This window comes from Seriola lalandi, unplaced genomic scaffold, assembly GCF_002814215.2.
Source record: "Seriola lalandi dorsalis isolate HSWRI2012SDOR001 ecotype SW California unplaced genomic scaffold, Sedor1 jcf7180002054861, whole genome shotgun sequence".
NCBI lineage: Eukaryota > Metazoa > Chordata > Actinopteri > Carangiformes > Carangidae > Seriola > Seriola lalandi.
In genome coordinates this window covers 3,871,321-3,885,356 of record NW_019525414.1, presented here as the reverse complement: position 1 = coordinate 3,885,356, position 14,036 = coordinate 3,871,321, and the positions used below count along the sequence as shown (strand labels likewise).

The following is a 14,036-nucleotide window of genomic DNA, read 5'->3' as shown; positions in this document are numbered from 1 at the left end:
GGGGGGGGGTGGGCATGCACACAGCTCCTCTGTGGAGACGGACGGACAGACTGAGTAAATAGTACAGTTGGGGAACATAATGAAGGTGACATAATTAGGACAGACACACAGGCTGCGTGGGCAGGTCTAATTGATTTCTGTCATAGCAGCTCTACAAGCTTAGGTGAATATGCAGCACTTTGACTTTACAGCTGCTAAAGAGGCACTAAACACATCATGGAAATTTAATCCAACTCTTTCTCAGTACTGACTCTGCTTCAGGTTAATTCAAATATTTTTGCACCCACACTAGATTTTTGAAGCTAATATTTCTCTTGAATATTAGCCCAGTTTTGTCCTCGCCTGTCAAACAAGCCTTGTAATGCTGCTCCTCTGAATCTCTGCAGTGACGTTCCACCTGTTATATGCAGCTCTATGCAAGTTTCACAGTCCAAATGGTAAATCTGCTCTTAACCCCTCGAGATGCTGGAGATGGGTGTCACATGTGTGGGAGCGCTTGTGTTGGAGACGGCTCCATCTACTGGTTAATCAACCGCTACACCTTCAGCCTGATTAATGTAAATTAACTGCTGTCTCATGGCACTGATAGGACAGGCCTCTTTATTCAGCTGTCATCTCTTTTACATCAGGTCTCTCATGTTTGATTATTTAGTCTGGTTTAACTTAGACTTATACTTGTCCACTTTGATCCTTACAATTACACATGAAAACTCTAAAACTTGAGATTATTGAGTTTGTTTGCATAATTGAGATAAATATAGTCATTCATTCCTGTTGGTGAGATAGACCTCTCTTTCTTGCCTGTTTTTTTCCCCTTCAAAAGACAGTTGTGTTTTGCAGCCGGCTGTGTAACTTCTGTAAATTTGGCCTTTGTTCCCCACCAAAGCTGGGTATGTAAACAGTCTGTGGTTACATAATGTAGTGTACATGGCATGGAAAATGAAGTCCTGACAAACAGGAGAGGCTCCATGTCTGGTTTTCCTTCTCACTTGTCTCCTTCCACCATGTCCAAGACCTTTCTCCACACAAACTGTATCAGCCTGCCTCCCTTCTCAGGCTGGCAGCTAGTCGAGTTTGTGCCTCTGTGTGCGTGCTCAGCCCAAGCTCTGAATTAATTTAAAGGACTACTGTAGTTTCCTCTTAGGGAAATAGACAGCTTTGGTTTAGTTTTAATAATGTGCAGCGGCTGTGTGCGGGTAGAGACATGAAGCCTGCTTGTGCAGCGTGCTGTAGGATTGAGAACGGGCTGAAATGAGCGGTGTGCCTAACACTAACATGAAGCACAGGACTCCACTCCGGGTTTTCCAGCCTGCTGCGAACCAGAGGCTCTCTTGCAGAAAGATCACATGTAAAGCCTTCCCCTTTGTAGTGGAAGAGCAGAGAGTGACAAGCTATTTCTTGCTTGTAAAAAAAAAAGGAAAAAAAGGATAAAAAAAAAAAAGCAATGTACCGTCGGAGACATTGTGGATTTGCCCCCTAATTTTTCCTTTACCTGTGGCTGGGCGTAGAGATTTGTGCTGCGCTCCCTGAGGACTTTTCCCTGCTTTTTGCTGGAGTTACTTGGTGGAAACGGTTGGCTGAGATCACTGAGGAACGGGGCTCGCCTCTGGAACAAGAAAGTAAATCTGTTGGTTGTCTGCTTCGCTGGTTATGAATGTTTTCAGCCTCTGCTTTTTATGGCTCGCAGCCTGTGGCGCTTAAAGGAAAAGAAATATATTTAGGTAGTTCAGCTTTTTGGTCGTTATTCATTTCGATGTTGTTTTTGTGCTTGTTAAGGTGGTATGTTCAGACTTAGCGTTCATTTCTGATTAGATCCGATGTTATGAAGTTGCAATTTGTTTCATCGTGCTGTTCATATCCTTTCCCTCTTGTCACAGCATATTTGTCAGTTTTACATTTTGACATGTTTTCCATGCTTTTAAAATTGCTAAAATTTACGGACAGAAATAGAAACTGTCCACCATGCACCATAAGGCATTTTCTTGCTTTTAAACTCTCGAGTTCAGCTTTTGACTTTGAACTTTTCACTTGTGAGATTAACAGTGTGTTCATCCCTGGGTCTACTGTTTATTTTTTTTAAATACCTATTAATGTATTTTATTAGTCTAACTGTATTTGTCTCCATATGAAAAGACGAGCTTAATCTCAGCGTCTCTCTCTACCTTACTTGTCATTTCCTCTCTCGTTTTGCCCTGACATGGCTGTGTTTGCTCCGCAGTTTAAACAGCTACAGAGGTTTCTAGACACACACCAAACCTCTCCAACCACAGAGTAGTGAAATGAAAACAATGTTTTTTGTCGTGGTGTTAGCCAGTAACTTTGAGCGTTAGCAGTTTAGCTGACTTCACAGATACTAACTGGTCTTTTTCTCTCTCTCTCTCTCTCTCTCTCTCTCTCTCTCTCTCTCTCTCTCTCTTTCTCTTCCTCTGTGAAAAATTGCAGAAGCGCTTCATTAAAGGGTTGAGACAGTTTGGCAAAAACTTCTTCAGGATCCGGAAAGAACTGCTGCCCAACAAAGAAACGGTAAGATTTATTTCTCTCTATATTGTTAAACTTTTTTTCTCTCTCTCTCTCTGCCTGTGTGTGTGTGTGTGTGTGTGTGTGTGTGTGTGTGTGTGTGTGTGTGTGTGTGTTTTAATAGTACTGAAACATGTAAAAGAAGGTGCATGTAGTTTGCTAACGGAGCATTCGAGCAGTTTTCCACAACGTTTTCGGTGTGATATTTTGAGGCTGACTTGTTTTTTAACCAGAGGCCTTATTGATAAGGAGTAAGTGCAGCCTGCCAACAACTGTGCTGCAGTATTATCAGATCTCTCTTCAGGCTGTCTGGGAAAAAAAACAACAACATGTGTTATACCTGAGAAGAGAAACGGCTAAATGTACTTTGCAGTCAGCCACTGAAACTTAACAAGTGACACACTGAACATTAATTAGCACCCTCTGTTCGTAAATAGTAAACAAGTTGTGCAGATGTGATGCGAGCCACTGTGTTTATAGCACGTCTCAGGTCTGAGTAGCAGCATGTTTTGTCTCCTGTTGTAGTGTTGTAGTGGTTCTTCAGATTTTATTTTATTATAATTTTTTTTTTACATTTTTACCAACTTTGAGTAGTTAACTGTAAAGTGCAGCAGAGTGGATTTAAATGGATTAAAAAGCAGGTTACAGTCTGAGCCTTTTAACAATAAACATGAAGGCTCGAACTGAAAACAGAATTATGTTTAGTATATCAGTTGAATTCCACAGACAGACGGTATAACTGGGATCACAGCACTCGGGACTCAGGCCCAGTCAATATTTAGTTTAGATTATTTAAATTCACATACTTAAAGAGTTTGAGTTTAAGAAATTATAGGCTCCGTTGTTTGTTAAAATTGCTGATGTCACCCCCTAAGAAAATATTATATTATATTAATAATTTTGTTGTTGTCAAGCGTGAGTCCTTGCATCCGTTTTAAGTGAAAGCAGGTTGTAAATCTGAGCTTTGAATTTTGGCGCAGGTTTAATTTTGTTTACATTTGCAACACAGATTATTGTGCCTAGTATTTGTTGTTGTTCGTGCACTATAATTGTTTGGGGTTTTTTTTTTGGTCGTTTCAATGTTTGTAGGTCAGTCACAAAGCTTTTGATTGAAGGACACAAAGTGTTTTAATATCTGTCATGCTTTAAGGAAGTCTTGTAATTATGTTATTTATGTACTCGAGCTGAGGCTGATGTTCCTCTTGTCAGAGTTTCCCTCCTCTGTGTGCAAGCGTGATTGTGCGCATGCGTCAATGTGTTAATCATCATTCAACAACTGTGTGACCTGTTTCATGGTACAAATGGGTCAAATCTAGGCCTAGCAATGATTAACAACAGTTAACCCTGTTGAATTTAATTATTATGTTGAAACAAAATATCGCCAACACATACACTTTGCGTTGTTTTTCTTTAAGATGACATACATACATACATTATACTATAATCTTTGTCTCATATAACTGCACAGGAAAGACTAATAAGAGACATACTTGACTATAATTGGCAATAAAGGGAACATGTTGTACATGTACATGTCTCTTTCAAGTCCTCCACACCTTTGACTTAGCTATTAATTTATTCTTAGATATGCATTTTGATTCATAAAACAGTGCAGACGTAGCTGTTTCTGTGAGGCTGCTCCTGCTGGAAGTGTGCCGATACAGTGCTGACACAGACATCAAAGGAAAATCAAAGGTGTTTGTCATACTCCTCACCCGCTTCATTTCCTTGTCTGCTGTGAGCTGAGGATATGTCAGCCCTGTTTCTCAAACAGCCCTACATATCATGTAATATTTTTACTCCAGAACTCTTTAGTGTCACCTCCTTTGTGCTACATTTTTATTCCTCAAAACCAATCTCAGCCTCTTGAATAAGAGATTAAAGTGTGTGAATACAGTTTCCTCATAGAGGTTTCTCCAATTATTTTTACTGGTTTTGAAATATATGACTAGTCCAGTTGATTGGCTATAAAGGAGGTATTAATGCAATTCAACCTGGAGGGGGAGTCTACTTGGCAGGAGAGGTAATAGACCTCCTCCAGGATCTCGGCCTGACACCACCACAGAGCAGAGAAAGATTAATTTTCCCCCTGCAAATGGAAAATAAACTGCCCTTTAAACATATGAAAAGAGGAGAAAATGACTGGAAGAGCAAGGGGAGCGTAGCAGAGATCGGAGGAGAAGGGGTAAGGTGGGGCGTTAGCTCAATATAGTCACTGAAAAGCCTGGATTGTCGCACCAGGGGGAAGAAAAACTCTGCTTATGATGGAACTTGCTTTTTTTTGTTGTAAGACTGTTCGAGAGCTTGTCAATACCCCAAGAAAGCTCTGTTTATTTTCTACCTGCTCTTTCCCAAATCCTGTCTCTGGAACATGAGCTCAACAATATCTGAAGATATTTTAGGTCTGGTAAACGACAGAAATTTTCCCATTATTTCCAGTCACAGACGCATATTTCTGTGACTCCACTCGCATGCCAAGCCTTCGAAAAAGGAAGCATGTTACAGAAATGCCAGTGTTCCTGCCCTGAGTCCTGGCCGGACCACTGTTGTTGAGCCAGAGTGCAGAGCATAAAGCCTTTGGGCTTATAACCAGAGGTGCAGTACACAGTGTGTCTGCCCCTCTCTGTTCCTCCCACTAGCCCCTATTAGCTGAACTGCCCCTTAAGCGCCAGCACGGCTCGAACAGCCAGTGCCAAGGGTAAGCACCCAGCGCTGTGTAAACACACCAGGCCTGACTAGCACTCAGGAATGCTTTATATAAAGTCACATAAAGGCCCAGAGGGGGAAGTGGGTGTGTCGTCTGACCGTCTGCAACTGGCTTTGCTGCCACCATTTCCTTCAGCCCAGAGAGGACGTCATAGAACCTGAGCTTACTGTTCCCAGTGTTTAAACAACTAAATATGCTGAAATGGCAGATCACAGATAACCAGAGAGGTTTTCATAAAAATGTGGTTTTAGTGGATATCAACAGACCGTATTTGCTGAACTGATTTGTATCAGCCATAGCTCTGTTTGCTGTGCAGCTGAGCAGGGAAATTGACAGTTGAAAATGAGATCAAATTGAAATGCTTAAATTTTGGCTTATTTTCATTCAGAATAGAGCACAGACTATTTCATTTGTGGAAATAGGTGCAGCAGTTAACTTGCAAATTAAATGTTGTTAAGATATTAATGTGGAAATAAGAACATATTAACATTCCTGAAATTTAACTCTTTTGGGGACAAGGTTATTTTCAGTGTTCAGATACCAGTTTCTTTTCACTGTGCTGAAGGCACAAAGTAAAATATGCATCACGAGTAAAAAACATTACTGCAAAATCAACTCATGCCTAAAATTGTATTCAGCACAGTTTGTGTGAGGGAGATTATAAATTTCATGAAAATACAACTCATTTATTTACTTTATACTCCCATATCAGTGTGTTATGTATTTATAGATCATAAAAAATGCTTCACAATATAACTCAGGGAAACCATAATCTAATAAACCCAACATAGCAATGTAAAACTATACAAGCATAGTACAAAAGCCGGGAGTCTGTGTGTATGTTTATCATTTCTGCATGTTTTTATCCTCTTGTGGCCACACTGCTTTACCTCACTTTTAAATATTTAAGCACATACTGTATATCTTAGCACAAAATTAGCACTGACATAGTTGTCTCATTCTGTTTTATTGACATTCTGTAAAATCATGGGATGCAAAAATGTAAAACAAGTTTATTTATATTTTAGTATTACACTCGGCTGATACTTGCACAGCAAAACATCAGCTTCAAGCTGTGTAAAGTTGCGGGGCAGGAAAACAAGAATAAAACATTGAACTGATGCATGGAGATGTTTTTATGCGGCTGGATCCTGTTTTGTTTTGGCATAGAGGGGGAAAAGACAGACAGGTGCAGTGGCAGAGTGTGAGAAGAGCTAGCACGGGTGAACCCACAGTATGTATTTGCTTTGTGTTAATGTCACAAGTCAAACAAGTGTCCTCAGATGGCAAACAGCAAGATTCCAACTGGGCAAGTAGCAGCAATAATTTTAAAATAGAACTACAATTTTCATAAAGTCCTGTTCATTGTTTATTGTATTATGGTTGTATTATTGTAAGCTGTTGATCGTGTTAGGTGACAGTACAGGTACAAAAGTCCCAGTGACTGAAGAGCATGTTGTAATTTTCAGGACATACCGTGCAGGTGACCTGATCCGGAGCTGTGTCGGCACTCGGATCAACCAGGAGGTGATGTGCTGAGCGCTTCTTGCAGCATCTTTTTCTCTCAGAGAAAAGACAGCGCTCAGCCCCCCAGGCCCTGTCATTTACAGGATGGCCAACAGGAGAACAGTGTTCTCAACACAACCTCACAGCAGATGTTTGCCCTGGTACAATCTGTACAAACGTCAAGTTGAATTCATTGCCATGTCCTTAGCTAAGCAGCCAGAACCTTGGGGATGAGTGTAATTATAAATACTTTGGTTCAAACACTAATTAAACCAGCTACAGGGGCCTGGTCCAGTTGGCAACAGCTGTCAGTGGTGTGACAGAACAGCTTCCGTGTTTGGTAAATGATATAACTTGTTTAGTCAGTGAAATCACTGTCGGCTGATGGAAGCTCAACCCGCATGTATTGATGTTCTTTTAGCAGACCACAGGCAATTTAGCACAGGCTGAGTGTAGGCAAAATCTTTTTTCAGCCTAATAGATGGAGCTCAGAGAGCCAGAGCTCCCTGTGTAATTGAGTTCTTTGGTAAGCTTCATGTTGTGGTTTTTTGGGACTAGTTTATCAGCAGAACACGCAGAATCGACCCTCCAGCAGAAAGGCACTGTTGCCATCCAATCTGCTTTCATTGGCAAAAGCGCTTACAGCAGGAAAAACACAAGTGCTGATTCTTCAGCATGTGCATCCCTGACCTGTGAAAGCAGAGCTTATTCAGTCATTCTCCAGCAGAAAGGCTCCACGCAGCAGGGAATGGCTGTCTATTTAACCGCCTTTCACATTCACTCTGCTCCACCAGCCAAGGTCCTTTCACTATTCAGTTTCCATCGTCTGCCGCTGGGCTTAAAGACATCACTGTGCTGTAGGTCTATTTTTGAATCCACTACATACATGTGGCTGATACCTTGATTATTTGACCTCTGGATTTTATTTCACGAAATAGGATTTTTTTTTTTTTTTTTTTTTTTTTTTTTTTTTTTTATACCAATTCAGAAAAATTGTAGCTGTAACTTTTAGACCTTGAAGCAGTTTCATGAGGACACCACTACTATTTTAGTCTAAAATTTGATCATTTAAATTTCAGAAAATGGTTTCTTTCACCTGTTATTCACCTGGTGCCTAGTCAGATTACAGGTGTGCTTTTGTATCTATTTAAGCAAACATTTTATGAATGTGTAGTTGATGTTTTAATTAATTAATAAGGAATTTGTTCATAAATCCAAAACCATCTTCTAGCATCAAAACTCGCTTCATATTATGTGTAATACAATGTACAAGTTCATAGTTTTAGAGCATAATTTTCATGTTAAACTTTCCTTTAAAGATTATAAATACTTAAGTTAATGCACATGCACTTTTTCTCTCCACAACATGTTACATGGCCCTGTAGGCATAACAAGTACGCTTCTGGCCCGCTCAACCACATAAGCGTTTACAATGTTACCTCCTACAGTTACAGCCAGCGTGAGGATGATAGAAAAGTCAAGCACCACTCACCGAAACGATACACTGTACAACCTGTCATGGGCGATGAAGAATACCAAGTCCAGGGGTCGAGCACATACATAATTAAACCCTGGTTTGATTTAGCTCAGAGAAATACATTCCCCTTCACCTCACTGAAATGAATCAGGAAGCAATCCTCCCTCCTCCGGCTGCAGACTGTGGAGGAAGCAGGAGGAGCACAGGTTCATGCTGCACTAATGGATGTTTACACAACTCACTATCAGCCACCAGAGCCCAGAAATCACATGCTCCCTGCGCTCTCTGCTCCCCCGGCTGCGGCTGAACTGCCTTACATTTTTAGCTGAGATTTTTATTTGTGGAGAGATTTTTAGGAAGGGTTGTGGTTGGATTCGAGGTTGATTGTCCATTGTTATCCTCTGCTAGCTCTTTATTCCTCCCTCTCGGCTCTCCTCCACACTCAGCCCTCCCTCCCCCTCCTCAGTTCTCCCCTGTTCTCTCCTCCTTCCCCTGCTCTTGCCAGTAACGGCCTTAACCGTTTGGCTTCATGTCAAAGCAGGGGCCTTTTGTGGCTCTGTCACAAATCTGCCAGGAAAAACAGAAACCATCTGTTCAGGCCTGGGCCTGAGAGGGGATGAGGGTGTAAATACATGAGTTTAGCCCTCGCCCTCAGCCCTGCTTGCGCACACAGGACCACCGAGCCCAGTAGAGGATTCTGCACTCCCACCCGCAATTATACTGTGGTCTACAGGGGTTTCATGGTTAACCTTATTAAGTCTCAATCTTACAGGCAGGGAGATAAGCTTAAAACACAGCAACTGAGTATAAAACTGAATATGATCACATCAGAAATTATCTTTATGAGTCATAGCACTTCTTAGAATCCGGAGTGAGGATATGTTTTCCTCCTTCACCTGTTGATTTGTGTTTTTAAACCTACTTGCCCTCCCAGAAATATCAATTTATTTGGATAAGGTCAAAATAGTGTGAAATATAAGAAAATGTATGTGTTGTTCTTAATGTGTGTGTGTGTGTGTGTATATATATATATATATATATATATATATATATATATATATGACTTCTATGTTCTTGGCCCTTAGTAAGGAGGAATGCTTGAATATAATTACAAGTATTCTACAATGTTTCAGCTATTACAGATTATTTTTAAAGTAATTCATCAGTCACAATAACTGAAGGAGAGAAAAATACTTAGACGATGGATGAAACTCTTGCCATGTCTCTCAGACATGGTTGAACGTAAAGGAAACATTGAATCCATTTCACACGTAGATACTTGTATGTAGACGACCATTTTAAGTGGCAATAACTGGAGTGGAAGCCCTGAGTGTCGTGATAGGAGGGTAAGCCCTTTCCTTGTCGGATAATCCACCAGCCAGAAAGCTCCTGCAGATGGAAGCAGTCTAAAACGCCTTATAATACTGAGCTTATGTTGTCACTATCTCATGTTCTGCGGAGCGGCAGCACACTCTGTACCGCTCTACAGTGATTTAGTGGACTGGGGAAAATTATGGTGCAGAGGCCAGGGCCAATCTAGACTTCTGTCTCGAGTATTTCCGTGACTTTTTTTTTTTTTTTTTTTACCGGATACAGCAGGTGAGCTGTTTTTGGATGCAGGTTCATGGAATTGTTTCTGGTTTACTGTCGTCTTCATTTTATGAGGAAATGGCAACTTTACTTGGAAGCCTCAGTAAGGTGCACACAAACTCGCTGGCTAAACACGCAATGAAGGAGGAGAAACGGAAGGTAATGAAAGTTAAAGTGTTGCTGTAGGCATATGGTGAAAAGTACACAGTCAGTGTGAGCGATTGGACGTATGTGGCTTCAGAGGAACCAAATTTGACACGCGGGCACGTTCTGAGAGGTAATCTGTCAGTCTCCCTTTGACACTAATTTACAGCTCAAAGCCTCCCTCAACCACTGGAATGCCATGTTCATCTTCGCCTGCACTTCACTCACAGACATCATATATAACTCCTCTCCACATTTAAAGCCCTTGCCTGTGATGTCTCACATCAGTCTTTCCTTTGTCAATGTGACCCCATTCAGAATTGGGTTTGTGAGCTCTAAAGGAGCTTTTCTTTTTTGTATTCAGTTTTGAATAAGGACCCAGTTTTTTTCTTGTTTTCTCACAAGAAATAACTTTCCAACTCAACAAATTTACTCTAATTTTGTCAAGCTGCTGCTTTTGTTTTCCTCTTTCCGTTTACATCCGGCTGTACCAGCTCATCGGTGCACCTGTTAATACCCATTCAAAAGCCCAAGTTAATGTTTTCATTGGCCCCTGCCTAATGTAATGGTACTTGACACAGTGTAAGTGATGGAGAGGCAGGGTGACCTTTCCCTGTGTCTGCCAAGCTGTTGTTGAGGCCGTGTAGTTGTCAGCCTGCAGCGAGGAGGCAGAGAGGCACTGCTGAGAACAGTCATTAGGCACAGAGCAAAGCCAGCGCTCGGCAACACTCAACACTTTTGATCTGCACATTTCAATTAGATTTCACATCAGGACGCCTGCCTTCCCTCAGTTAGCACCTGCGCCCTGCCTTCTCAACTGGCCGGCCAGGCTGAAGAGGGAGGCACATGGGAAATGACTAGAAAGTTCTATTACTGCCTAAAATAGATGCACAAACACATGGCAACATAATAAAGCTTTTAGCTGATATAATAATCATTAGCTGTTCTGTTCTTGCTGTGAGCACGGACAAAATAATGTTTTCAGGGTTATTTGAAGGTCTGTAAATGTTCCATAAGTAAAAAGGAAATGTTTCCATCCTTATTTTAAAGAGTCCTACTGATTTGTCTCTGCTGATCACCTGCATGTGGATTCTCTGCCACCACTCCACATGAGCTCATCTGCAGACAACTAGCACAAGCTGCGGGGCATGGGACAGTTTAACACTGGAGCAGTGGCTTTGCCATTACACAGTGCAGCACCTTAATTTACCCTGAAATTTGAGAAGTTTCATTGAGCTCAGACACCCTCAGTAAATGTTCCCAGCACTGCTTCGCCTGATAAGATGGAGTCCTACAGGCACTGGTAGATATGAATTTCCCCTAAGAGCCACATGAAGGGAGATCTTATTAAAGTGGCCTGGTCCCACTGAGTCGAGCGCTTTCTGCCAATCAAAGCAGTGATTGAGAACTTGTTCCTTAATGTCAGATACTCACACGGCCTAACGATACAGGAACAATCTGCACAATCCCTGACCTGATTTTTCTCACAACAAACAGCGAGAAGCCAACTCGCCTCAAGTAGTTTTGTGTTTCATTAGATAAGAAATAAGAAATCAAATCTGCAACCACCTTTATGTTTGCATTAATAGCAGCCTATTAAACTTTGTAATTGCTGCCTTTGTTACTGTTATTTTCTGTTACTGTTGAAATCGAGTTGAGAGAGAAGCTTTTTATAGCCGTTTTGAACTGGCCACCACTTCATCAAATCCTTTCCTGCCATTGTTTTGGTTCCTTTTTTGATAGTACTTTTTAAGCTGTTGCTGAAAAGCTGTTAATGCATTTTAGAGAGCAATGCACTGACTAATTTGTGTCAAATTTCTCAGCTGAAGCGCAGTAGGAAAACAATCAATAGCCATTAAACCCTGGGAGCTTTGTTGAACAGCAGTTTAAACGGACCTCAGACAGTAGATGGGCTCCCTCTGGGCTTTAAAGATTACAGGTGACTTACTGTTCACTCAACAGTCACGCCACACCTTCATGAATTTGTTATAGAGCTATTGGAGGACCACCAATAAGTGAGAGTTCATGGTGAGGGGGAAAAAAAGGCAAAGCCCCACAGGAAACTGCATAATTGTCCCTGACTCCTGTCGCCAATTTTTAAGACTTGTGTATTATGAGTGTGGCCGGAAAGCAGCAGTTAATATGCACAGGCTGCCTCAGCAAAGTGCTCTCTGATCCATGATTGCATGTGTTAATGTTTCAGTTGGGTATTGATTTCCTGGCGGCCTTTTGTACACTGGATTTATCCGCCTCGCTCACTGGCAAGCGCGCCCCTCCGAATGTTTGATTAAAGTTCAATTGACTCTTCCAGTGAAGGGGCGAGGAGCCATTTCACTCCCTATTTGTAGCGCCAAAGCTCTGCCTGACATGTTCTTTTGTTCCCATTCAAGCTCCTGCCACCCAGGCAGCCACCAATGTACTGATCCTAATATCCCTGCATTCAGTGAGCCTCCTCGCCTAATCCTGGGACAGACAGGGCCGCAGCACAAACATGCCCGGCCAACTACAAATCCTGGCATGGACTGACCCCACTCCATGGCCTTTCACTGTGAAATACTGTGCTGACTGCTAATGTGTATATTCCACATTTTTTCTTCAGCCTAACTGCAGATATTTCACAGTGACAATTTTCCAATTTTTCAACAACTTGGACAAATAGACCTTTAATCCTTTTAATTCAGTAACCTCTTTAAAGTCAAGTGGTGCCTTCACCTCATTACAAACGCATGTGCTTGTGTTCTTGTGATATATTTCTCAGTTTTAACAGCATTCGTTTTGTGTTTCCTTTCAGGGAGAGCTAATTACCTTCTACTACTATTGGAAGAAGACCCCCGAGGCAGCAAGTTGTCGAGCCCACCGCAGACACCGCCGCCAGCCCGTCTTCCGCCGCATCAAGACACGAACCGCTTCAACTCCTGTCAACACCCCCTCACGTCCCCCCTCCAGCGAGTTTTGTACGTATATTGTGACCCCTTGAATGGCAGCAGAGGGGAAAAGGGGGAGACATCACCTGATATCTTCTGCTGTTAGAGCGACGTATGTGAAGTGTTCTCTCTCTTTGTCTCTTTTCCAGTGGACCTCAGCTCAGCCAGTGAAGATGACTTTGACAGTGAAGACAGCGAACAGGAGCTGAAGGGCTACGCCTGCCGCCACTGTTTCACTACCAGTAAGACACTGTGTTCCTTTTACGGACACTCAACACCCGTCATATGGACTTGCTTGGTTATTCCTGTCCTGATTGGGATCAGTGTGAGCCTGCACAACGCAGCGCTGTGTGACAGATGGGCATCAGAAGATGTCAGGACTAATTTGATCAAATCAGACATGAGCCCACAGCTCGTTCACTCTCTCCACCTCATTATCCCTCCCCTCTTTCCACACAGCTGGCTCCCAGTGCCAGGCTCCCATCTGATCACACTTAGGTTACTGCCATCACAACAACAAGGGTGGCTAATAACTCTGGCTTTATAGTGTGAACCATACAGACCTTAATACAGTACGCAGTAGAGTGCAGAGGTATATTTACTTAAAGATACTATTGATATTTTTTAAATTATCCATGAAAAAATAATTCTCTTAGTAACAAAGTTTCTTAGGAATATTTCCCCATATTGGGCCTTACTGCTGTACTTGTGAGATCCTTTCTGTGTTCTGTTTGTACTTCTCACTGCCTGTGAGAGTGTGTTATTTCACAACTGTAAATGGCTTTCCTCAGCCTCCAAGGACTGGCACCACGGGGGCCGGGAGAACATCTTGCTGTGCACAGACTGCCGCATTCACTTCAAGAAGTACGGTGAGCTGCCCCCCATCGAGAAGCCTGTGGACCCGCCACCATTTATGTTCAAACCTGTCAAAGAGGAAGAGGATGGACTCAGCGGGAAGCATAGCATGAGGACCCGACGGAACCGAGGCTCGGTGCGCACACACTCCTGCTTGCCATCTATCTCTCTATTTTCACCTTCAGGAACCACAGCCTCAGAGTTATCCCAGGTGTAATGCAGAGCCAGACTACAAAGCAATAACCTTATCATCTCTAGATAAGTAGTATAGGGACAGTGTTGATACGTATTGTTTCATATATTTTAGTTTTTTAAA

At 42.2% G+C, this 14,036-nt stretch overlaps 1 protein-coding gene across 4 annotated transcripts in view; it reads left to right on the top strand.

The window, feature by feature from the left end:
* rerea (arginine-glutamic acid dipeptide (RE) repeats a) overlaps nucleotides 1-14,036 on the top strand; it is a 90,115-nt gene that overhangs the window by 68,215 nt on the left and 7,864 nt on the right. For all 4 annotated transcript variants that reach the window (XM_023427729.2, XM_023427727.2, XM_023427731.2 and 1 more), the window contains 4 exons: nucleotides 2,443-2,523; nucleotides 12,733-12,895; nucleotides 13,015-13,107; nucleotides 13,657-13,856. In XM_023427729.2, the coding sequence (XP_023283497.1) occupies nucleotides 2,443-2,523; nucleotides 12,733-12,895; nucleotides 13,015-13,107; nucleotides 13,657-13,856 (537 nt within the window). The remainder of the gene's footprint in view (nucleotides 1-2,442; nucleotides 2,524-12,732; nucleotides 12,896-13,014; nucleotides 13,108-13,656; nucleotides 13,857-14,036) is intronic.